Below are 26,231 nucleotides of genomic sequence, written 5' to 3'. Positions count from 1 at the left end.
CGTCCCCACTACACACTCACTGTCAGTCACTGTCTCCAAATAATCCCTTTAATCCATTTCCCAACCTAAAGCTCACTAAATCCCTCTACCTAATCCATTCCACGGGCCCCATGAGGACTTACCCCTGCCCCATGGAATCGGTCTAACTAAGCTAACCCTTCCCCCTAACGAGTTCCATCCTGTGCCCAGGGCAAGGGGAACATCCACCCCTTGCCTGGGGAATCCTGTTCACCCGAAAGCGAGGCTTGCTTTTTTTTTTTTCAACATGCGCAGCACCAGCGCGGCAACTCACAGCTCGCGCACTTTGCACCTGCCCGTGACGTCATGCAGCTGCACGTGCACCTCGTCCCTCCCTGGACGGTACCAACCGGCAGGGATACCCCTCCTGCCGGATTCCAACCCCACGTGCAGCCATGACGTCACCGTGCGCATTAAAAAAACGCAAGCCCCACGTCTCGAGGGGTTCCCCACGTGAACACATGTGCTTTGCCCGTTGGAGCTTAACACACCCGCTCGCGTGGAGAACCCGTCCGGTCCAAATCCGTTTACCTGCCTAAACTTTGTCCGTTCGCGGGATCGGCAAATCCACCGCGTGCCTTTCCAGACCGGGACTTCACTCCCGCAAGCGAGCACGTGGGGGCCTCGTGCGTTGCACAGCACGGACCTCGCGCTCGCTGCTGGGTGAACCCGGCACGGTGCGCAAAACATCTACAGCCGCTACCCGGCTTTCTTTCCTCTGTCGCAGTCTCCGTCGCCATTCAACCCACGCACACCTGCACGTCACGACACTCATACACCACTCCATCACATTCACACCGTGAGACGCGGCTGCGTGCTCCCGCATGCCGACCGACATCTCCCTCACATACCGCTCTCTCACACACACGGTCTCCCTTGCACTCGGCCGTTCACTCACGCATGCCACCTCCCTCGCACAGGTGGCTCCACTCACTCGCAGCCTTCCATCCACACACGGCGTGCTGGGGAGCACGCTCTTCTGCACACTTACCACCCCATCACTCACACACGGGGTTGCTTTCACACACGGGGACGCACTCACACCCTGCACCACACACACCAGGACAACCACACTGGGGATTCGTGTCCCCACAAGGGTCTCCAGGGCCTCTATACCCCCCAAGCTCTCCGTGCACCCGTTCGCAGCACTCCTCCCCTCAAACTCGCAAAGCACGACCGAACCCACCTGGTCGTGATTCGCTTCAAGGGGGCATACTCCCTTCCCTCGTTCCTGGAGGAGGCCATCCAGCTGCTCGCACTGGGTCTCCACCCAGTCCGCCAGCTCCCCCTCATGGTCCTCCACTACCTCCGTGTGTGTGTGTACGTCTCTAACCTTGTCATTATCATGCAGTCTCTCCTCAATTTTTTCTGTCTCCCATGTCTCTATACATTTTCTGTCTCTTCCTGGTTCCTTTTTCCTTCCCATCTGAGTCGTTCTTTCTCTCTGAGCCCCATTAGCTGTTCGTTCTCCCTCCGGAGCTCCTCAATCTCCGTTGACTCCAATCTCGCTCTCCGTTTTAGTTGTTCAATTTCACACTCATATAGTTATTGTTTTCTCTCCCACTGTTCCTCCTGCTCTTTGTTTTCCAATCTCATTGTTTCTTTCAATTGGCTCATTTCCTTCCTGTTTCATTCGCTGTTCTCTCGCTACTCTTCCTCGTTTCCTCTCCTGTCCTTCCTTCTCCAGTTTCATGGTTTGCTTCATTTGGTTAATCTCCTTTTTGTGTTTCATTTGCTGCTGTCTCATTACTCTTACTTGTTTCCTCTCCTGTCTTTCCTTATCCAGTTTCATGGTTTTCTTCATTTGGTTCATCTCCATTTTGTGTTTCATTCGCTGCTGTCTCATTACTCTTCCTTGTTTCCTCTCCTGTCCTTCCTTCTCCAGTTTCATGCTTTGCTTCATTTGGTTAATCTCCTTTTTGTGTTTCATTCGCTGTTCTCTCACGACGCTTCCTTGTTTCCTCTCCTGTCCTTCCTTCTCCAGTTTCATGGTTTGCTTCATTTGGTTAATCTCCTTTTTGTGTTTCATTCGCTGTTCTCTCATCATGACGCTTCCTTGTTTCCTCTCCTGTCCTTCCTTCTCCAGTTTCATGGTTTGCTTCATTTGGTTAATCTCCTTTTTGTGTTTCATTCGCTGTTCTTTGTCTATCTCCTCGTACTCCAGCCTCAGCTTTTCTTTCAATTGGTCAACCTCAGATTCATGTTCTTTTTGTTTTCTATTCCATTGTTCCTCTCGTTCTTCCCTCTCCAATCTCGTTGTGTCCTTCAATCTCCTGATTTCTCCTTCCTGCTTCATTCCTTGCTCCTTCAACTTCTCCTCGTATTCCAACCTATTTTTTCCTTTTGTCGTTCAGTTTCAAATTCATACTCTTTCAGTTTTTTATTCCACTGTCTCTCTTGTTCCTCGTTCTGCAATCTCATCGTTTCCTTTAATTGACGGATTTATTTCTCCTGTCTGATTCCTTGTTCTTTGTATTTCCTATACCACTGTCTTCCTTGTTCCTCATTCTGCAATCTCGTTATTTCTTTCAGTTGGCTGACTTCCTTGTCCTGTCTGATTTGTTCTTCCTTCATTACTCTTTTTTGCATCTCATTCTGCAATCTCGTGGTTTCCTTCAGTTGGCTGATTTCCTTCTCCTGTCTCATTCCTTGTTCTTTCAGTACTCTTTCTTGTTCTGCATTCTGCAATCTCGTTATTTCTTTCAGTTGGCTGACTTCCTTCTCCTGTCTGATTCGTTCTTCCATCATTACTCTTTCTTGCATCTCATTCTTTAATCTGGCCTTCGCTGACAGCTGTTTGATCTGTACAGTGTGGTTCCTTAACGTTTCATTCTCTGTTGTCGTTCTTTCTTCTCACCATCCTCAACTCGTTTTGTAATTCCCTCTCTTTGTTTTGGTGTTTCTGTAACTCAGAAGCTTTCATTTCCAATTCCTTTCTCATTTTTGCACACTCCGACTTTGCCTTGGCTTATAATTGTTCAATCTGCTCAGTGTGGTTCCTTCACGTTTCATTCTCTGCTGTCATTCTTTCTTCTCTCACCATCCTCAACTTGTTTTGTAATTCCGTCTCTTTGTTTTGGTGTTTCTGTAACTCAGAAGCTTCCTTTTCTAATTCTTTTCTCATCTCCGCACCCTCCGACCTTGCTTTGGCTTCTAACTGTTCTTCCGTCTTGCCCTTGTGGTTTTCTACCCGTCTTCCCAGTTCCTCTGTCTCCGTTTTTACCTCCAGTCCCAGCTTATCAACTCTCTTCGTCATGTCTTGAAGTCTTTTCTCACACTCCACCGTTACGACCTTCAATCCCTCCTTTGTCTCCTCCTGGCTTTCTTTTAATTTTTCTAATACCTTCTTTACCTCGTGTCTCGTCTTACACGTCTCCCGAATTATTTTCTCACCCGCCCCGACCGCGGGCATGACAGCTGCTGCACTCCCTCCCGTTGGTTCGGAGTCTCCGCCATGTGGCGTCGCCATTTTCTCGCCCACGGTCCGAGTTTCCTTTCCCCATCCCTTCATGTCTGCATTAATTTCATCCATTTTCCTCATCAATGCCTTAAACATTTCCATCGTCCGATCCGTGGGCGAATTCGCACGTGGGGGCCGTTTGTCCGCCACCCCAGCCACTGTGCCCATTTCGAACTCTGGGTTGAGTTGGGGGAGTTCGTGTTCCTGCACAACCAACATTTCCTGCACGGGGATTTCATCCTGGACCATGGATTCTACACATTCTAAATCCATTTCTAATAGCCCCGGCTCCCGCTCGCCTTGAGACTCCATCTTATTTCTCATAAGGGGTTAATTTAGCTCGCTTGTAATTTGGAGGGAATCGGGGGTCGCTCCTCTCACCCCTGGACCGATTCCCGTGAATTTAGCTGGAGACAGGAGAGCCCGTTTTCCCGCTCTCCGACACCAGTGCCGCGAGGAGGGGGATGGGTTTGTATCCCACTCCTGACACCAGTGTTGCGAATTCGCGCCCGCCGGCGTGCGAGCAGCCACATAACTCGAATCGCGGCACGTCGCCCACCGGACGGACAATTCCGTCATGACCCTCTCAGACTAACGCCGGGAACTAGTCACGGGTGGGCCTTTTGGCCTCACCACGATCGTGCCAATTGGCCCCACGCGTGGGATAGGGTTGTTCGCCAAATTTGACCGACCAAAGTACCCACACGGAGGGTAGACCGGGCGATCGCACCTCGCCGCAGGTCGACCCCGGACACGGGCCACTTAAGCGACCCGTTCTGTACTATCGGGATAACCGAGCGGTGCTATCGTCAACCTCGACGGTTCCTATTAATTATCGGGCGTATTTAGCCCACTACCAACCCTTTACGTGAAGTAAGATGGAAATTCAATTAAAGAAAAGACGAAGTGAAACGGGAAAAACAGTTCAACATGAGGCACATTTATTCCGCGGCACACGGATAGCACACATATACAATTACAACAATTATGCACCAAAAGCAAATGTAACAAAAGGAACACAACAATGCAGATCTACTACCGACTACGCGAGCACACGGCAACACTTACACAGTTTTACTTTACAGACGGCGCCAACAACACATTTACTCAAAAACAAAAGAAAAGGGCCACCCTCAAAGACAAGGGGGCAGACGGGGCCTGTGGGCCGTGACACCGGGTGGATCCTACCCGTGTCTTTGTGATGAGCCGCCAATGTGGTGGCGTGGTGGCGCCCCAACTCCACGCTCCTTCGCGGGTTTCATTGGCACTGCTTGGAGTGGGGTGGGAACGGGGCCCCCTTTTCGCACTATCTCAGCGCGGGGGGAAAAATGGGGGAATTGTTGATGCTCTGGGGAAAGAGGATAGCTGGCTTGCTTGGGTCCCGCGACTAGCGATTCCACTGCGAACTCGTCGCCGACCGCCATCTTCCTTGCCTCGGACCCGAGCTATTCGGTCTCTTCCCCAATTCTCCTCAGCCGACTGCAGCAAACCACCTGTACGCCCTCGCCTCCCGACTCCCTCCCTGCTCCAAGCTCCAGGCTTCCTTTCTCTGCAGCTCCCCGACAGACTCCGAACCCCGACAGACTTCGGGCTCCACTTGGCTCTCCGACCCCTCCAGACTCACTCCTCCCAAACTGACTGCCGCTGCCACACTCTGCTCTCCAAAACTGACTCTTCTGAGCCCGACTCGACCCTGCGCTCGGCACTTTATAGGCCGGCAGGAGAACCCATATGCAAATTTCTGGATCAGAACGAGCTCGGGGGTGGAGCCACGCTCGCCCATTGGACGGAGGAAAAGGGGCGTGAGTCTCCCCTGATCCTAGAATTTGCATATCGCGATTCTACACCGACGTGCCTGGAGGCGGAGCCAAACCACCCCGCGCTTGCTGATTGGACGGATCAGAAGTGGGCGTGTATCATTCCTGATCCGAATTCTCCTCGGAAAGGCCGCACTTTGCACTCGTGCTTCGGCGCGCACCTTGTACGAGTCCAGGACAGCCTGACGCTCGGTGCTCACAAGTGGTGTGGGAATGGCGGTCGAAGGAGGAGAGGTGAAGGTGGTGGAGGGTTTATTGTGGTGGTTTATGACCATGGCGACGTTTGGAATGGCGGTGATGCGATGTTTGCGGGAGCGAGTTGTGAAGGTAAAGGTCGTGGCTGTTGGCGTTGTTGTTGTTGTGAAGCGGCGTTGCGGTTGGTGGTTGTTGTGTGATGGCGGTTGAGACATGGTTGGTTCAAAATAAAGATAGAACAGAAAAATGGCTATCTCAAAGGGTCGCAGCCCGAATGGATCACATTTATTCCATCGAAACAATGGGTTTGGGGCTAACTACACATGTACTTACAGAGATATCTCACCTATGGGACCTGAATGGTGGTTTGCAAATTTCCTCAACCGCAACAATATAAACATTTTTATTGTTTAAAATTGAATGTCATGTGTGACGTTCCTATATTTGAAATAAATCGTTCCTATGAAAAAAAAATGTTTAAAATTACTGCAGCCATTGATTTATGAACTGAAGGAACCTCCGAGTGACTGGTGGATTCTAAAGTGTTTGAAACCAGATTGTAACAAGTCCACCTTAGTTTCACCCCCATCTTAATGACACCTGAACCTTCACACAATGCATGAATTACGTACAGTTTTTGACGTGAAAACACAGACAACCTGAAACTTTCCATGTGGACAAAGATCCGATCCTGGCATTTAGAGAACAGATTTCCCTTTATTGGGGAAACTTCACAAGCCATGGTTTTTAAATAGAGGATACGAAGCGTTCAAAATGTACTTGGATTCAGGCATTCTGTACACTAGGGTTGTACTTTATTTCCTAATGATGAACTTCATGCATGCTTAATATACTCTTTTCCATTAGTTTCATTATTAGCCCATCACCCCAAATTTAGGGTGATGGGACGGGGTCTTGCAACGGTGTGTGTGTGTGTGTGTGTGTGTGTGTGTGTGTGTGTGTGTGTGTGTGTGTGTGTGTGTGTGTGTGTGTGTGTGTGTGTGTGTGTGTGTGTGTGTGATCGATCGATCAACATGTGTGGTGGGTGCATGTCGGGGGTGAAACAGATAGCGATTAGGGGTATATGTGCGTGCATGCGTGTCTCTCCAGTTCATAACTTTTATTTTATTTTGAGCTTTTGTCATCAAAATTTCAAGAAATCTTTATGATGAAATATGGAGAAAATTTGGTCAAAATGTGTAAAGGCAAAGTCATAGTAACTGTAAATAGCCGTTATTAGCCCCACCGCAGAAAGTCAAGCGTGAGACGCCCCGTTTTTTTTTTTTAATTACTTCTGTGTTTCCTTATTTATTTTCCATTGAGCTTCAGTGTGTGTCCAGGCCATAACAGTTTTACCATCTGAGCTTTTGTCATCAAATCTTCAACAAACCTCTATTTTGAGAAGATGCAGAACACATGAATATACAATTTTTTCTTTTATCGTTTTTTATTTTATTATATATATATATATATATATATATATAAAAAAAAATATATATATATATATATATATATATATATATATATAAACATATATATATATATATATATATATTTTTTTTTAACGTTTTGATTTTTTTTCTCGTTTTCGTCGAGTTTAGTTCGAGACCAAAGCGGACGCAGTCGGGCTTTGCATTTTGAGATGTTTTCTTGTTTTGGCATTGTTTCTCTTTTTAGAGTATAATCAAGAAGTCTGCAGCATCATACAATTGTGGATTTTACTAAATATCATATTTTTTTATGCAAAGAAAGTAATAATTCCAAGTAAATCCACAAATGTATGGGAATCATGCATGCCGTAGTTGTGCCCTTGTATTCTGCAGGAGCTAAAGGGACAGCTGACATCAAGTATGGATGCAGTTCCTTTGACAATGACCCCTTTTGAGGATACCTGCATTTGCGACCGACCCACAAACTGCTTCCCAGGTTGAGGCATTTGTCACAGAACGTCGCCTCATTATGGTCACAATAATGTCGACAAAACTTGGAATTTGTTAAGGCATCATTTGGACCATCATCTATGAACACTTGGGCACATCCAAGGTTTCAGCAAGATAGGTCCTCTGAAACCTCAGCACTGACGAGCAAGCAATGGCTGGCATTATGCTGTGAGCTGTTTGAACTATTCGCAATTCCTTGTATACTTCAGTTTCCATAATCATAGTCGTTGTGTACAAAATGACAAAAATAAAATAAAAACATACGCAGCTGACTGTAATGCTCATCGAGTAACTGCAGAGGAAACATGGCTTCACCCTTGTTATCCTGAAGTCAAATTATTGGATTCCATGCAATGGAAGCACATGGGATAAACACCACCCAAGACATTTCAGATCCGAAACTCAGCTGGCAATATGATGGTCGGGATTTTCACTGATGCCAAAGGAATCCGGCGGAATGACTGACTCACAAACCTAAAATCTTAGGGTGGGGGGGGGGATATTCCTCCAGACAAAAAGGAAAAGGTATTGTGAACTATTAAGGGCAAATGTCCAGTGATGTGCTCCTTCTTTCTGGCAACCTATTTGAACACAGGGCAAATATGCACAGACAATCATTTGTGACTCTGACTTTGAGCAGTTGGCTCATCGCCCTTACAGCCCTGGCCTGGCCTCCAGTGTAACTTATCCAGTTTCAACGTTTAAAATCTCACAAGCGTAGCTGATGATTTACTGGCAATGAGGAACTCATTTAAGAAACCAAGACATGGTCAAAGGAATAATCTAAAACCTTTTATTTTACCGGCATAAGTTACTTACATTTTGAAGGACAATATGTAACGAGTGCATTAAAGCCAAAGGACACTATAATGAAAGAAATATTACTCGGCATATCTTGGACAATTTTGAGTGTGTGAGTCCTAAAAAAAATTTTTGACTGCTTCTTATTTAAGGCCCAGTCACACCTTGACGTTTTAGCCAGCAATAGCAACGTATTAAAATGCATGTAAAATGCTGGCTTACATTGAACTTTTGATGTTTTTTTTAAAGATTTGGACGTATTCAAAACGACTTGGTCTTATGCATAACGTATTAGTAACGGAAACAGAACGTTTCGTTGTGTTATAGATAACTTATACCAACGAATGCTGAACCTGTTGTCGGCCTTCACAACCTATGCCCAACGATAGTCTAACTTCGGCATAGCACGCTGCACGCATCGCCGACGATGATGTGGCATAGGTTATGAAAAGGTTGCCGCACAACGATTCAAATCATAACCTCCAGAGAAATGGAAGTGTCAACATCGCAGTCACACCTTGGCGATCTTGCCAGCGTATGCCGACCTCTGAAAAATGCGTCTAAAACGCTGGCGCACGTCGAATACGGTATGGGTAAGTTTGGTATGCGTGAAGAGAACGCTAAAGTGCGCTATCATACGTCATAGTAAGTGGAGTACGTCTTGTAATTTTAAACATGTTGAAAAATTTCCGACGTACTTGCCGTATGACGCGCTCCGCATGCGATGGGAATAAGTTGTACGCACGATCTGTGATCGTTGACACACATCGACACACGTTACTTGAAAGGTACTCGTAAGTCGAAACACGTCAAGGTAATTGTTAGCGTCAGTGTTCCAGACTCCCGGGTTTTTTTTTTTTTTGTTATGACGGTGTTCAGTGTACAGTGCGGTTATGATTTAAATCGTTGAGCGGCAGCCTATTAATTATATTATATTATAACCACACTAGAAATCGAAGTGTCAAAATCACCATCATACCAAAGGAAGGAAGAAAAATAAAAAAAATAAAAAATAACACCAGGGAGTCTAGAACACTGACGCTAACCATTACCTTGATGTGTTTCGACTTATGAGCACCTTACAAGTAACGTGTGTCGATGTGTGTCACCGATCGCGTAACGTGAGTACAACACGTTACTCATAGGTTAGAAATAAGTTTCGGGTATGCTAGACATTACCTCGACGTGTTTCGACTTATGAGTAACTCACAAGTAACATGTGTCAACGTGTGTCAACGATCGCGTGACGTACGTACAACTAATGGCCAGCGTTATGCGGAACGTGTGAGTCATACGCTGGCATAAGTCTGAAAATTTCAAGCATGGAAAAGTTGAGGACAACTGGAAAAGTACAATGTTTAAAGCCAGCGTACAACGACGTATGGCAGTGTTTTTCAGCGTGCTCTCAATGTTATCAAAACTTACCCATAACGTATTTGACGTGTACCAGCGTTTTAGACAAATTTTTCAAAAATCGGCATAAGCTGGCTAAAACGTCAAGGTGTGACTGGGCCTTTCGCAGGCAATTTCAAGTGAAAAATGTTCAGTTTAACACTCAACAAAATGACCAGGAGGGTGTGTGTATTGCAACATCATGGAGTGTTTATAAGTGGCAGGTTTTACTCAGATTGAGAGTAATAAATATTTTATGAATGTCAGGCTTCTGTGTTTTAAAGCATGTCCCTGTATTCATGTCTGTTGGGTCAAATATACTCATCAAGAAAGCCACCGGTGATCCCACAAGCCGATGTACACCTGCTTCCCACTACCCACCCCTTCAGGTTTTTGTTTTATGGTGGGGTGACATGGACTTCATGAGCCTGGTGGACTTCTCCTGCATTTGGATTTGTTGTTGCGGCTTGTGACCCCTTTAATTACTCCCCCTTCGCTATGTATGGGCATGGATCTTCATTCTCATTGGGACCCAAAGGACCTGGTATTTAATGTACAGTGAAGGGGAAAGGACTCCTTCCCTTTTGCATAGTCATAATAAGCACCAGAGGATGCTGAGAGACACTTCGCGAGTTAGTTGGTGGTTGGTGTGCTTGTTAATGTCCAAAATTGACGTTATGCTTTCACTATTGCCTGGGATGCTTACATCACCATCAGCCTGTACATGTGGCTCTGAATCTGGCTGAGTCTACCGGTGAGCTTCTCAGTCAAGTTGCTGCAGTGAACAGGCACAAACCAGTCCTCGGCACAAACCATGACTCCAAAAACTTGCAACGACGCACACACACACATGAACGGATGGACTTTTCCTTTTACCAATAGATGCAAAAATCTAGTATAATTTATTTTGTAGCCATGGAACGAAACAACAACAACGAAAAATATATATTTTTGACTGCTCTCAACTCATAAAGGTCCCATGACCTCTGCCCCCTCCCAAACATGATTAATAGTAAATATCATCATTTTAAACTTACCCTATGCATTGACAAGCCCCAGCTATGACCCTTCCATTGGTGTTAAGAAGCACCCAATCCACGGACCGTATCTCCCTCTGGAAAGTCTGCCTGAATGATGGTAATGATGGTAATGCCGGTATTTCCAATATGGCACTTTCAAAATGACATAATCCACCCCAAAATGCTCGATGCACATGCATAGAAACTTCAGGAAGCTGAAGAGTTTGGGGCAAAATAAAATGTTTTGTGTCGTGCATAAGGATTGTCATTTGGAATGGCTCACCAAGCTTCTGGAAGAAGCTGAGAATACTTGGAAAAGTACCTGAGAGAAAAAAGGGCTGTGACTGCACAACGTAAGACTTGGAAAACTTTCTCAGCTCGCTGAATGGGCAGCTGCTCGTATTGCAAACTTCCGGCCATGTGGGTTGGTGCAAGGTCCGAGTGGAGGAGCATGTGTTACACAACCCCACGATGGATCGCAACAGTGAATGGACTGTCTATCTAGATTAGGTTCATCTGAACACCAATTGGAAAGGACATATCTGGGGCTTGTGTATGTACAGGGTAAGTTTAAAATGATGATATTTACTATTGTTGGGAGGGAAGGGGTGGGGGGGGGGGAGAGGTCTGGGAGATGTTATAAATATATTGTTTGTTTGGTGCCATGGCCACAAGTGTGTGCCCGCGCTATATGCACCATCGACGCGAGAATGTACTGACAGTAAATGGTACGAACCTGACACCTTTCAATCACGGTCCCCAGGCCTTGCACAGGCCCACATCATCGGGAGTTTTTGCAGTAAGGGCTGCAAGATATCAACATTTTGAGAGAGTTTGTTAGATTGCTTCCAACATTAAATCCTTCCTCTTCTCCAATAGCTTGATTTCTGATCATCAATTTGGATTCAGATTAGGTCACTCTGCCCTGGACATGCTGCTCCTGCTTTCCCAACAATGGATGAAGATCCTCCATGCCAGACATGAGATCAGAGCCATCTTCCTCTGCATATTGCATGTTTTCGACAGTCTGGCACCCCGCCCTGCTCACCAGACTCTCTTCCTATGGTATCCAAGGCTATCTCCACTCATAGCTCACAGACTTCCTCTCCTGTCGCAGCCAACGTGTGGCCCTTAATAGAATTCTATCATCCTCTCTTCCTGTCCAGGCTGGAGTTCCTCAAGACAGTGTTCTGGGACCTGTGATTTTTCTGGTTTTCATCAAAAATCTCTCCGACTCTCTGGAAAATCCTCTATCTCTCTGCTGATGACTCCACCCTTTGACGTACCATCTGTCATCCCTCAGATTGGCAAGCAGCAGCCTCTTCACTCTCTGCAGATCTGGATAAAATCACAAGCTGGTCCAGCACTTGGACCATGTCTGTCAATCCTGCCATCTCACACTCTTACAATGTCTCCTCAAAAGGACCATCTGGAAAATACCCCCCCCCCACAACCATATAATTTCTCAACAATCCTCTTGAAGTCCTTCCATTCAAGCTTCTGGGTCTCACTATCTTACAGGATCTTTCCTGGGAAAGCCCCATTTCCAAGCTGGCCTCCAAAGCCAGTCAACGGCTGGGATTCCTCCATCATGCAAAGTCCTTCCTTGGCACACCTGAGCTCTTGACCACATACAAAGCTTTCGTCCACAGCCTGATGGAGTACTTTTCTCCCCTCTTGGCTGGTGCTCTTGCCTCTCACCTTTCTCGATTTCATGCTGTGGAAGCCAAGGCATTTCGAATCATTGGTATCTTCCGTGATGAGGCTAAAGCTTTGGGTCTTTCACTCTCTCACCACAAGCAGGTCGGTGGTCTTTCTGTCTTCTACCGTCTCCTCTCCAGTTTCGCACTCCCCCCCCCCTGCTGCTCTGTCTGAGATATGTCTCTCCCATATTTCCACAGGGTGATCAAGGTCCACCAGCACTCTCCTGGTAAAACGACCAAAATCAAGAATCACTGCTCACCTTCACTCTTCCATTCGTCTTTTTTTTTCCCTGCCTTTAGAACAAACTCACACACTCTTCAATCCCACTCTTCCCTCCATGTCTTTAAAAGAGCTGTTCACCACCATCTCTTATCTTCCCCCCGTCCAAAACCTCGATCTTTTCTACCCCCGTTAATCCACCCAAACCCACGTCCTTCAAATTCCCTGCTTTCCTTCCTGAAAGTCCCTGTCATGTAAAGACCTTAAAGTCTCTGTCAAGTAAGGACCTGAAAGTCCCTGCAGTGTCCATCTTGTTCCATGTACCCCACCCCATCCCTCACCCTTCCACAGATCTAATATCTCTGTCCCTCCGTTTTGTTCTTCCCTCTCCACCCCTCTTGTCTTCTGCACCCCTTGTTATGCAATTTGTGTGTTAACTTTTATACTTGCCTCGACATTGTGTATGTACATTAAAAAAAAAAAAACTTCACCCCATCTTTAATTGTGCAGAGGCACACCCCTTTCTCACAGATACTTTTCAAAGTACTTTTGGCTTCTTTTGGGAGCTTTTTGAGCCATTTTACTTAACAACCCTTATCTGGCGTTGTTGCTGGGTGTTTCTTTGCGTGCATCGAGCATTCTGGGGCGGATTACGTCATTTTGAAAGTCTCGTATTGTTGGCATTTGTGTGGCGTGTAATAAGCTCTTTTTGGTGGCTTGTTCATGAGAGCAACAACATAATTTGTGGCAAACATGGCAACGGCAAACTTAATTCTCGAGGAAAGTCCTTGACATGTGTTCATGTGCTCGTGAGATTGAGGAAAGACCTTGAGATGTAACATTTTAGCCCTAGCTAGCTTACCTAAATTGACAACACATCAGTTGACAATCCTGTCCACTTGTGTACAAGTAATAGTAGATGATCATATTATAAGGCATAACACTATTTCACCTCCAACACTGTCCGAATTGGAGGTTCCAAATTTGCAGAATCGAAAGGAATTGATGCTTTGAAACTGCAGAAACCTTTCAATGTGCATTTCAGCCTCTAGAGGGCACGTTTTCCAAAGTAAACGAGGAGTTAAAGGGAAATGAACAGAATTATTATAATGAAAAAGAAGAAGGGAGAAAATGTGTCAAGAATGGCAATATTACTCATTATTATTCAATATTACATTATTCTCAATAATATTGTATGTGAAAGTCAGGCTTGGAGAGATAATAGACCAATAGACTCTTGTCAATGCCAGTTTTTCTCGTGGTACCTCAAAATATGGTGTTTTGAAGCATACTGAATTGGGAGGAGTGCAGGTAAAATATCAATATTTGTACAGAGGGGAATCAAATGACTGTTGGTCGAGTATTTCCTTTGGATCTGGGTACAACAAGATAGGCCTTTGATTCTTAGCCAGCACTTGATACCTGGATAGATGTGTGTAATTTGATTACTTGTGTTGGGGAAGTTAAAGAGGAATGAAGGAAGAGTTGGGAATATGTGGGTAAGTGGTGCAGATGGCATATGTACGTACGAGAATACACAAAGAATAGGAGCCACAGAAGAAGGACATTTGGTGAGCATATCATGCCAGTGCTGTATCGACAACCCATTACCTTATTCGATTAACGTTGCCCTGTTTGGTGTTCCTGTCTGAGACCATGGATCATTATCCTGTGGACCCACAGGTTCAAATCCAATTTCCAAAATTGATTTGATTTGTTCAACGCATACGAATGTCTTTGTAAGTCATGTTCAACCAGAAGGGCACTCGGTGGAGCGCATACCTTCGCCAAGTAATATCGTTTTCGGCCCCATCTCTCAATGGTGAAGAATCACTTAAAAAATTCTAGTAGTCGGATACGGATCCACAAGTACGAACTGATTCACCAACGTGTCCACAAAATTTCATCCAGATCCATCCACAACTTTTTGAGATATCCTCCACACAAACAAACAGACAGACAGAAAGGGGTTAAAACATAACCTCCTTCACCCTCGGTGGTGGAGATCATTATACAAATGTCTGTCCTGCATGTTATTTTTGCATGAATGCTTTGGAGAGTGTGAAGTCAATGTGAAAAAACAATCTTCTATTTCGTGATAAATATTGTATCACTTCCCAAACTGGATTTGTTCTTGCATTGGCAAAGGTACAAGCACACTTAGCAGATGGAGTCGCATCAGTATATACTACAAGGGTACCGGGTGTTGCCTTGCAACTCCCACTCCACTCCTTACTCTCCCTCCTCCCACCCCTCCTTCCTCCCACCTGAGCCCCCTCCATCCTCCCACCTGAGCCCCCTCTATCCAGACTGCCACCACACCTCTCCATCAACCCCCTCCATCCAGACTCCCAACCCACCCCTTCCCCTCCCACTTTCCCCTACCCCAGTCCCTTCCTGATTCCCACTCCACCCCTTCCCCTTCTTCATCCCACCCCTCCATCCTTCCACCTCAGCCTCCTCCATCCAGACTCCCACACCCCTCCCTCTGGACTCCCACCCCTTCCCCATGGAAGGTTGTACTTCTTGTGTTTATAAGTTATTTACAAGAAAATGACTTATTTTATAAGTTATTTTAAAACACCAAATAAGATGAATCGAAGAATAACACACAGTCATTACAGATACTTGAGGGGAAAGGGGGGGGAGGGGGGATGATTACCTCCTTATGGATTTTAATGTACCTTACTTTCTTGCCTGTAAGCTGTCCTGCCTGGGTTCAAATCCAGACAGAGACAGAGACTATTTCTAACTACAGGAGGTACTAAAGTATTGTTGAACATTCTTGTGTCTCATTGTGAGTTTCTCCTACGCATAACCTTTAGAATACCTCTTTTAACTTATACACCAGGAATCTATTATTAACTGAAATGTTCTTGTTTTGTGAAAGGAGTTGGGGGGGGGGGTAGGTTGCACTTGTTGCACCAGAGGGTTGTGGAAATATAAAGATGGCTGCCTTGAGGATTCCAATTCCATTGGGTTTTCTTTTCTGTAAATCATCTGCATATTTTTTGTTTATCGAACAGTGTATTCTCATAAACTGTTTGTGCAACTAATATCGTGTGAAATACTGTTCCCACAGAAAATGAAAATTGTGGAGATTCCCTTTGGTGAGACACAACCCTTAGAAAACCTGCTGCCCAGTGATGTTCCAAGTACTTCTTCAACTGCGCCCAGGCAAGGGACTTACGATGGCAACGGATGTAACAACAGCCAACTTCAATCCTCCGAGCACACCACATATGCAACAGCCACAACTGAGCCTCTTGCTGATGGATGGACATTTCCCAGCTTGCTCTGTGATCCCTGGAACCTACCACTTCCAGCTGATTCCAGAGCTAGGAATGATGAAGAATGGCAATACATGAGTGGCGTTATGGAGACCGGTTGGGAGGGTGGATGTGACTGTGAAAATGCAGCCCCTGCAACTCAAGGTCAACCTGGTGAAAGAATGCCCCGCGCGATACCAACGTTCTGTCAAGTTTGTAACATCCAACTGAACTCGGCGACTCAAACCCAGATTCACATGCTTGGCAAATCTCACCGAAAGAAGCTCCAGCAGTTAGATGGAGGTAACCTGTTAAAGTGGGCTCTGCTGTTCAAATGAATGTATTTTATTTGTAATCATTCATCATGGGAAGATAAAATATCCTCTCAATTTATATTCATTATTTGATAGTAAATTTGCTCTCATCTCTTTGGCCGTGGAACCATCATATTGGAAACGTACTTTAATTCCAAAATTAATGTCATTATATTGAAGAAGGTTTGATGTTTTATTCCAGGCTTGACTGACAGAGTTCCCTTAAGTCCCCACACTCAACATTTCCTGGATGAAAAGAAATGAACTAAGAATTACCCCCAAAAAATGTTCTTCCATTAATGGTTACAGTAAATTGGCAAAATTTTTACCCTTCTTCAGATTAAGCGAAAGTTATTAAAGCCCTTGAATGGCCACAAGCAATCCCATTGATTAGTTTACAACCAATAGTTATCTAGTTTAGTTCTGTCAAGTCCGCGGCTCACTTCTGGTGATGTTCATGATCACATTTCTCCAAACATCCCGATGCTGCACTGCTGCCCTCAGCTCTGGCAGAGACAGCAGGGTTGCAGCTGTTTTCCCATCCAAGCATTTCATCAAACTAAACAAAATTGAGAAATCTCTCTGAAATATTGCATAATTTAGGTTTTGTTGTTAACTTGGACAAATTTCTTCCTTATTTTGTTAAATTTCCCTTTGTATTTGTGTGTTTCATATTCCCATCTTAATATGCAACTCATGATGCTGTGTTCGCAGATTATCATGTGGCTTTGTCCGTCTATGAATATCCTTGAACTTATGTCAAAGTACAATTATGTCCATTGTTCTTTGTCCAGCATGATATATACATATATATATATATATATATATATATATATATATATATATATATATATATATATATATATATATATGAACACACACACACACACACACACACACACACTAGGGTGGTCCAAAAAAATGAAAGTTCGAATTTCTCGTGGGCATGTTTGCCAAATCGTTCCTGACGTTGAAAAACGCAAAGAAACAAAAAATTAGCAGATTTGGAGGTGGTTTAAGGGTCCATCAAAGTCTCTCAACGGATTCATTATAATGTCACAATACTAATCGGAAAAATGAAAGGAAAGAGCATAAAATGTTCTCAGTGGGCAGTCGGCAACTGGCGGTCGGTGAATTTCTCCAATGGTTGATCCAAGAGGAACAGTTCCATGCTTTTCCGTGTAGAACACGCCATACTCACTCTCTCTGGGAATCAAAAAGAAGAAGAAGGAAAAATTAGAGATAAAAAATAGAAAAATAAAAGAGTACTTTTAACACCGACCGCCAGCGAACCGAAAGCTCAACTGACGTCTCCCTCTCTCCCACTGACGTCTTCTTCTCTCCCACCGGATGTAGCAACCCCCACCGGATGTAACAACTTCCTTCCTCTTGATGGACCCCTAAATATTTTTGGAACTGTGGAAAATTTGGCCAGGAGTATTTTCTAGTCAGGAAGAACAAAATAATCAACATGCCCCAAGAATTATCAAATTTTTAATTTTTCCCTTATGATTTTGGACCACCGTAACACACACGTATATACTATATATGTATATATAAAAAATTTTTTTCCCTTCCCCAGCCTTAATATATCATTGCAAAAATGCATGTGCTAACTATGGATGTGCTAAAAGGCTTGTTAAAAACAAAAACAAATCAAAAAGATAAAGTAAAAAAGATTAATCTCTGCAAGAAGTCATGTGTATTATTCTTTTCAATATCCCTTCAACAAAATTGCCAACTTAATCTGCCATCTGCTGGAAGAAGCATATATAACTCTGACAAACAGAACAAAATTTGACACCTGACTCAAAAAGCCACAAAGGTAAATTAAAAAAACAAGCTGAATACCAGGAATGGCCCTGACATTGAATGGAAGCTGATTACCAAATGATGTTGATACTTGGGCAGCCGATTACCAGACAGTACAAGCTGAATGCCATGAATGATCGCGAGGTCAAAATAAAAGCCGATTACAAAATGATATTGATGATGCTTACAAAGCCGATTACTAAACATAACAAGATGGCGACTATGCGCGATCCCCACCCCTTGTATGTCATGACGTCGATTTCTTCGATAAAATAAATGTGGCTACAAATTCCTGTCAGCTTGACGACAATGTAAGGTGACATTGCAGTTAAAGATGATGGAAACACAAATCTATCCATATCTTAATGAAGACATGTCCTGACCACGGACTGACCACGTGCCTGGGCTTGGCCTAACTGATTGACAGGAGCTCTGAAGTGCTCGAGCTGTGATTGGTGACTGATCTCGTGGACGGTCTGACGACCAATCTGACAACCAAGCACAACAATGACGTAAATGTGAGGAGGAGGAGGAGGAAGAGGAGGAGGAGGATAAACCAATTTGAAAACCCCTCCTATTGACAGAGTCAAACGTCAGGGTAATAATGGACATTCCAGAAACTGATGTTTGAGGAATTTTGTGATCAACCTTAATTGTGAAATAGTTAATTGGTTTATCATATAGGTGAGGCTTATATGAGTGGTGTTCAAAAGGTTCTCCGAATGAGATACTCAAAATGCTTTTATTTCTCACTCTACTTTATATACAGAATACATACTGTAAGCAAGAATGAACCGTGCTTTGAACAAAGGTACGTAATAAATAGCAGCAGTTGCAGCATGACCTCCCATTGTACCCATTGTCTCGGGTCACTCGCCTGCGGTGAGCACAACAAGGCTGCACTTATTTTAGGATATTTGCATTTCCCGACGCTTTCCAACACTTCCGTGATTTTCCCCGGTGTATCGGCTTCGATATCCGTCGGCACACAAAATTTCAGCTTTTACGTCACCCGGAATGTACCGAACATAAAAATCAGTCGTTCAGTGAGTCAGTGTGTGGTTCGAATGAAGTTTATATAATACTAGTGGGGTATGCTTACGCATTGTAAGCAATAATGAACCGTGCTTCCCCATTGCCTCGGGTCCATCCATTGGGACCATACTCTGTGCAGAGCATTGGTGCTGCCTAAGCAGTCTCCTTGGCTATTGGGCATAATCCTGGACGGGTCACCACTCCACCACAGGATACCAGCAAGCTAGCACTCATTTTGCCGACCTCAGAAGGATGACAGGCCGAGTTAACCCCACCTGGTATTAATTCAATAGCTGAGCGGGATTTGAACTCAGGACCCTCAGGTCCCAAGCCCATCACCCTAACCATGAAGCCAACACTAGGCATATTGTCTCGGGTTGCTCACCTGCATTTGATTTTTCATTTATTTATTTTCATTCCCCCCCCCTCCCATTCGACGGTTCTGTGATTATTTTTTTTCCTGGTTTATCTGCTTTGATGACTCTCGGCATGCAAAATTTCAGCTTTCTACGTTGCCTGGAAGGAACCGATCTTTAAATCAGTCGGTGAGTCAGTCAGTGAGTTAGTGGTGAGAATGAGCTTTATCTATTAGACTAACAGAGGCTACCCGTTGCTTCGCTGATGGACCAATTGGATGTCCTGTTTTCCAAAATTTGCTATATTGGTCACTTTGGCATCACTTTGTGGACTCAAAAATATCCTCTGAGGCTGCAGCCACATAGGCCATTTAACTTCCCTCACAAAGTTTTATTTATACCCTGAGTTCGGAGTTTATAGCTTCCACCTCCTCTCCCACCTCCTCACCCCGGCCATATGCCCATTGCTGCGAGAAATGTTTTCCTCACACGATGTCTCTGGCTCCCTCTGGTTATTATTTTTCCCACTTTGACAGGTTCCTCAATTATGGGCAAGAAGGAGAAGGAAAGGAAAACAAATTTACACACACTTAGAGTGCTTACACTCCTCCTACCTTCCTCCCTCCCCGTCCCTGTTCTCACGTCCCGCTCCCCCCTCCCCCCACTTTTGCCCCCCATTCTTCCTGATGTCCCTTCCCACTGGAAATGTCACACACGATGGCAGGCTTTGCCAGGCCCCTCTGTTTGGGGGTGGGGGTGGAGAGAAGTGAAGGAGGACAAATTTACCCGTGCGAAAAGTGCTTCAACTTCAGCATTGCCCAAGTAAAAAAGGAAATCGGAATACTTTCTGCCACTACCACAACCTGCATTACATGGTAGACATTTACAGAGAGAATTTGCACCCCCACGTGAGACCGCAGCCACATCACCAATGTTACCTCTGAACCAAAATTGTATTTGTACCCTGAGTTTGGAGTTTGGAACTTAAAAGATGTGGCCATGCCTAAGGAGCACACAGACACAGAGACAGACACAGAGACAGACACAGAGACAGACACAGAGACAGACACAGACACAGACACAGACACAGACACAGACACAGACACAGACACAGACACAGACACAGACACAGACACAGACACAGACACAGACACAGACACAGACACAGACACAGACACAGACACAGACACAGACACAGACACAGACACAGACACAGACACAGACACAGACACAGACACAGACACAGACACAGACACAGACACAGACACAGACACAGACACAGACACAGACACAGACACAGACACAGACACACACACAGACACACACAGACACAGACACAGAGACACACACAGACACAGACACAGACACAGACACACACACAGACACACACACACACACAGACACACACACAGACACACAGACACACACACACACACAGACACACACACACACACAGACACACACACACACACAGACACACACACACACACAGACACACACACACACACAGACACACACACACACACACACACAGACACACACACACACACACACACACACACACACACACACACACACACACACACACACACGCAGGAACACACACACACAATGGCGCTTACATATATATATATATATATATATATATATATATATATATATATATATATATATACATATATATATATATATATATATATATATATATATATATATATATATATATATATATATATATATATATATATATATATATATATATATATATATATATATATATATATATATATATATATATATATGTGTATATATAAATATATTGTTGCGGTATTCCCGCCCGCCGGCGTGCTGACGGCCACGTAACTCGAATCGCGGCACGTCGCCCACCGGACGGACAATCCAGTCGTGACCCTCTCGGACTAACGCCGGGAACCAGTCACAGGTGGACCTTTCGGTCTCACCGCGATCGAGCCAATCAGCCCCCGCGTGGGATAGGGTTGCTCGCCAAATTCGACCTACCTAAGTACCCACGCGGAGGGTAGACCGGGCGATCGCACCTCGCCGCAGGTCGACTTCGGACACGGGCCACTTAAGCGACCCGTTCCGTACTATCAGAATAACCGAGCGGTGTTATCGTCGACCTCGACGGTTCGATTAATTATCGGGCGTATTCAGCCCACTACCAACCCTTTACGTGAAGCAAGATGAGGATTCAATGGGAGAAAAAGACGAAGCGAAGCGGGAGAACAGTTCAATAATAAAGCACATTTATTCGCGGCACACGGGAAGCACACATTCAATTCCACCAAAAGCACACAAAAAAAAAAGAAAACACAATTCCATTTACACAAAAAGCAAATATAAAAGCGAAGACAATGCAGAGCTAATACCGACTACCGAGCACACGGCAACACTTATACAATCCGACTTCACAGACGGCGCCGACAACACATACCCAAAACCAAGGAAAGAATACCCTCAAGGATGAGGCGGGCCTGAGGCCGAGACCGGGTCGCGCCTACCCGTCTGGTGATGAGACGCGGAGCGGCGATGGCGCCTCACTCCGCGGGCCTCGCGGACAGTGTCTGGCAGGGGGTGGGAAAGGGGCCCCCTTGGTCGCACTATCTCAGCGCGGGGGGAAACAGGAGGGGGTTGCTGATGCTCGGGGTATAGAGGATCTTTATTATCCCTGGTGTGCGTCTCCACCTCGGCCAGGTCGCGCTGCCGGCCTCCCTCGGGCGTGCAGCTCCCGGCACCGACGCGAGCACCCCCTCGTCTGCCTTCGCCGCTGCCGCCTCTCCGCCTCTGGACTCTCCGACTCTGGACTCTTCTTTGGACTCTCCTCGTTCGACTCTCTTCAGCTTCTCCAGCTACTGCAGGCTTCGGGCTCCAGACTTCCACACTGCTCTGACTGACGAACACGGTCCTTTTATCCCCCCGTAGCTTCGCCTTTGACCCCCTCCCTTTGACCTTTCACCTCGCTCCCCATTGGCCCGAAAAAAAGTGGGCGTGAAGGCTTTTTGATCCACAAATTTGCATATATCGATTGTCCTGGAGGCGGGGCCAAATCGCCCCTCGCTCACCGATTGGACGGCAAAAAGTGGGCGTGTGTCGTTTTTGATCCGTTTTTGAAGCACAAAATCCGTGATTTTGTACACGCTGTTCGACGTGCGCCCTGCACGAGTCCAACACCGGTACCCACAGCGGGGCAAGAACGGTGGCGATGCTACGGTTGCGAGGTGTGACGTGAAGGTCGTGGCGGTTGTGGTGAAGCGGCGTTGTGGTTGGTGGTTGATGTTGTGGTTGTGGTGGTAATCATGGCGGTTGGTCCAAAATAAAGATAGTAAAAGAAAAACGGCTATCCTGAAGAGTCGCAGCACGCATAAATGACATGTATTCCCACTAGACAACGGGTTTGGGCCTAACTACACATGCACTTACCGAGATACCTCACCTAAGGGACCTGAATGGTGGTTTGCGAATTTGGTAACCACAACACTACCCCCTCCCCTTTTTACAGACTCGTCCCGAGTCGTCAAATTTTCGTGTGCCATCATGTGTAGTTTTCCCCTAGTACATTTTACCTACGGATCCCTGAGTGCGACATTCATGGTATTCGTGTCCCCAAAATAAATAACCTGAGGGCTGCGTAACTATCTAAACAAACTCACTCACACGGACGACTTAAATAAAATTGCCGGCGCTAGACAGACATGCCGGGGGCGCACTCATATTTACAGTACATCTTACCTTAACTTACAAATTTTACACTAAACCATGGCCCAGGATCATTGAACTCTGCAAAAGAAAAGCAGTTAGCAGGGAGCCAGGCTGCCCACATGCAGTCTCTGGCTCAAACAATGCAGGTGACAGGGAACGTGGCTGGCTGCTCACACGCAGTCCAAGGCCTTCCCTTTTGAACTGAACTCAGTGAACCACAACGGTGCTTGGGCTGCACAAACGTAGTCTCCGTGCCAGCTCAAGTGGCACACGCAATGAGCACAACGAATGGATGGATGGACACAAACACGGTGCACGGGCCGCCACTGCAGGCCCGTGTTGTAGCTGCCAACAGGGCAGTTCTCGCAGCTTGCAAACTGTTGCTTTGATCCTGGCGCACATGGAAATGAACAGGGGGGGGGCAAAGCAAAAATTGAATGGGGCTGGTGAACATGGGCAGTGGGCATGGCATGGCAAAGGCAGCAGGCAAACACAGCCCGCAGAAGAAGGCCGCTGCAGGCAAACACAGCCGGCAGATGAACTGGCCGGCACAGGCCTTGAAGAAAAAACAGCCAGCCGGCAGATGAAGTGGGCCGGCACAGGCCTTGCAGCAAAACAACAGCTGCCGATGAAGTTGGCCGGCCTCTGCCTTGAAGCAAAACACGGCCAGCCGATGAAGTTGGCCAGCCTTTGCCGTTCAATGGAGGTTGGTGGAGGGAGTGCGGTGGTGCTGGCCACTTGGAAGGCGGGCTCGGACCTACCTACCTGTCTCCCTCCCAACCTATCGCCTTTGCCTGTCACTGTACATACCCACTCCCTTAATTTGTCAAACCCCAATTTAGCCCCAACTTATTTTTTTATTGTTTTTATTTTTACTTCCCCACTATAAATCGTCCCCTAATCCCCTTTATCATCCTTGTTCGGCTAACCTATTCTGTCACCTAGCCTACTCCGAACCCCTACGTTCCCTTCCCAGAGGGGAACAAGGGAGAGCTAACGTCCTGTGTCGAGGCCCAACGAAGCCTCAGAATGGCCTCCCCAGAGTTCGGCGATCTAACCCAAAGTGGGTCCAGCGGCCCACAACGAGAGCGAGGGGATGGATGGTGCGGAGGGGTACATCTCCTAATCTACCCTAACCATTTAACTGTTAAACTACCCCGGGGCTTTCAACAAGCGCCTCTCGCTTAAACTATTGGTTCTAACAACCCAGATTCCCGTCGCCTGTGTTGGTGTCCTCACAATTTCGGGCCTCGCCCCCCAATTTTCGCTCTGTGCCCTCACACGGTCTCCTGGCTGGGACATGTGGCTCCCTTTGGCAGGCACGACCCTCTGCCGAATCTCCCGCTATGGCACCCCCGGGCACTACACTGCCTCCAAGCCTACCAGCTCCCTAACACCGGGGAGTGCCCCCCATGGCACCTCCCCTGAAATGCACACGTGGCAGGCCGGCCTCCCGGGCCCCTTTCCGAGGGTCACCCGTGCCCACAACACTGCCCACGCGGCTAATGGCGCCCCGGGCCCCCGCACCAAGCAGGCGCACCCGTGCCCACTACGCTATCCCGGCCCCCCACGGGCCCTTGGCCTACCGCGGCCGACTAGCCTGGTGCCCGGGGTACCCACTCAGCGATACTCACCTTTCGCAGCCACGCTCCCAAGCCCGTCAACAGGGCTCCTGCACCCCTCCAAATGGGTCTCGAGCCTACTTTCCCACCAACAACAAAACGACCTCCATTTTTCAATTTGACTAACCCAGCTAACTCACTCTACACTGACCCCGGGGTCCCTTGGGCGGGAGTCACTCCTCCCCCCAATCACTCATCGCACCATGCATTCCCCATTCACTCCACACACACAGACCCGCTGGCCTCACTCACTCACCATGTACTCACCTCTCAACTCTTCAACACACACACCACTGAACTCTGCCATCCTTCTAACTACTTCCCCTAACTAACTCGTGCTCCCACGTCGTCCCTTAAACTAGTAGCACGTTCCTTTTAACACTACGTAGCTAAACTACGTCCCCTCTACACATTCACAGTCTGTCTCTGTCTCAAATAAATCATTTTATTTCCCAACCTAAATCTGGCTACAATCCCTCTAACTAATCCATTCCACGGACTCCATGAGGACTTACCCCTGCCCCATGAAGTCGGTCTAGCTAAGCTAACCCTTCCCCCTAACTAGTTTCCATCCTGTGCCCAGGCCAAGGGGGTCTTCCACCCCTTGCCCAGGAATCCTGTACACCCGAAAGTGAGGCTTGCTTTCTTCTTTTTTCATGCGCAGCACCTGCGCGGCAACTCGCGCACTTTGCACCTGCCCGTGACGTCATGCAGCTGCACGTGTACCTCGTCCCTCCTTGGACGGTACCATCCGGCAGAAATACCCCTCCTGCCGGATTCCAACCACACGTGCAGCCATGACGTCACCGTGCGCAAAAAAAAAAAAACACAAGCCCCACGTCTCGAGGGGTTTCCCACGCGAACACATGTGCTTTGCCCGTTGGAGCTTAACACACACGATCGCGTGGAGAACCCGTCCGGTCCAAATCCATTTACCTGCCTAAACTTTGTCCGTCCGCGGGATCGGCAAATCCACCGCGTGCGTTTCCGGACCGGGACTTCACTCTCGCAAGCGAGCACGTGGCGGTCTCGTGCGTTGCACAGCACGAACCGCGTGCTCACTGCTGGGCGAACCCGGCACGGTCCCCAAAACAGCTAAAGCCGCTACTCGGCTTTCTCTCCTCTGTCGCCGTCTCCGTCTCCACTCCACACACGCATACCTGCGTGTCGCGACGCACACCGTCCACTCCATCACATTCACACGGGGAGACGCGGCTGCGTGCTCCCGCATGCCAACCGACATCTCCCTCACATACCGCTCTCTCACACACACGGTCTCCCTTGCACACAGCGACCTTGCACACGGCCGTTCACTCACGCGTGCGGGGGCACTCACCCGCGGTGCCTCACTCGCACTCCGTGCCTCATCCACACACGCGGGGGCACTTACCCGCGGTACCTCACTCATACACACGGCGACACTCACACACGCGGTCTCTTCCACACACGGTGCCTCACCCACACACGCGGGGGCACTAACCCGCGGTGCCTCACTCATACTCCGTGCCTCATCCATACACGCGAGGGCACTCACCCGC

General features: G+C 46.9%; 1 protein-coding gene across 11 annotated transcripts in view; it reads left to right on the top strand.

Moving 5' to 3' along the window:
- The window catches only part of LOC147032393 (zinc finger protein 385D-like), a 722,012-nt gene that overhangs the window by 260,451 nt on the left and 435,330 nt on the right, over positions 1 to 26,231 (top strand). For all 11 annotated transcript variants that reach the window (XM_085869978.1, XM_085869976.1, XM_085869977.1 and 8 more), the window contains one exon: positions 15,648 to 16,137. In XM_085869978.1, the coding sequence (XP_085726104.1) occupies positions 15,651 to 16,137 (487 nt within the window). In that variant the 5' untranslated portion in view covers positions 15,648 to 15,650. The remainder of the gene's footprint in view (positions 1 to 15,647; positions 16,138 to 26,231) is intronic.

This window comes from Eptatretus burgeri, chromosome 2 (genome assembly GCF_056783735.1).
Source record: "Eptatretus burgeri isolate ZD-2024b chromosome 2, Ebu_testis_v1, whole genome shotgun sequence".
In the NCBI taxonomy this organism is placed as follows: Eukaryota; Metazoa; Chordata; class Myxini; order Myxiniformes; family Myxinidae; genus Eptatretus; species Eptatretus burgeri.
This window is presented reverse-complemented; position numbering and strand designations above follow the sequence as displayed.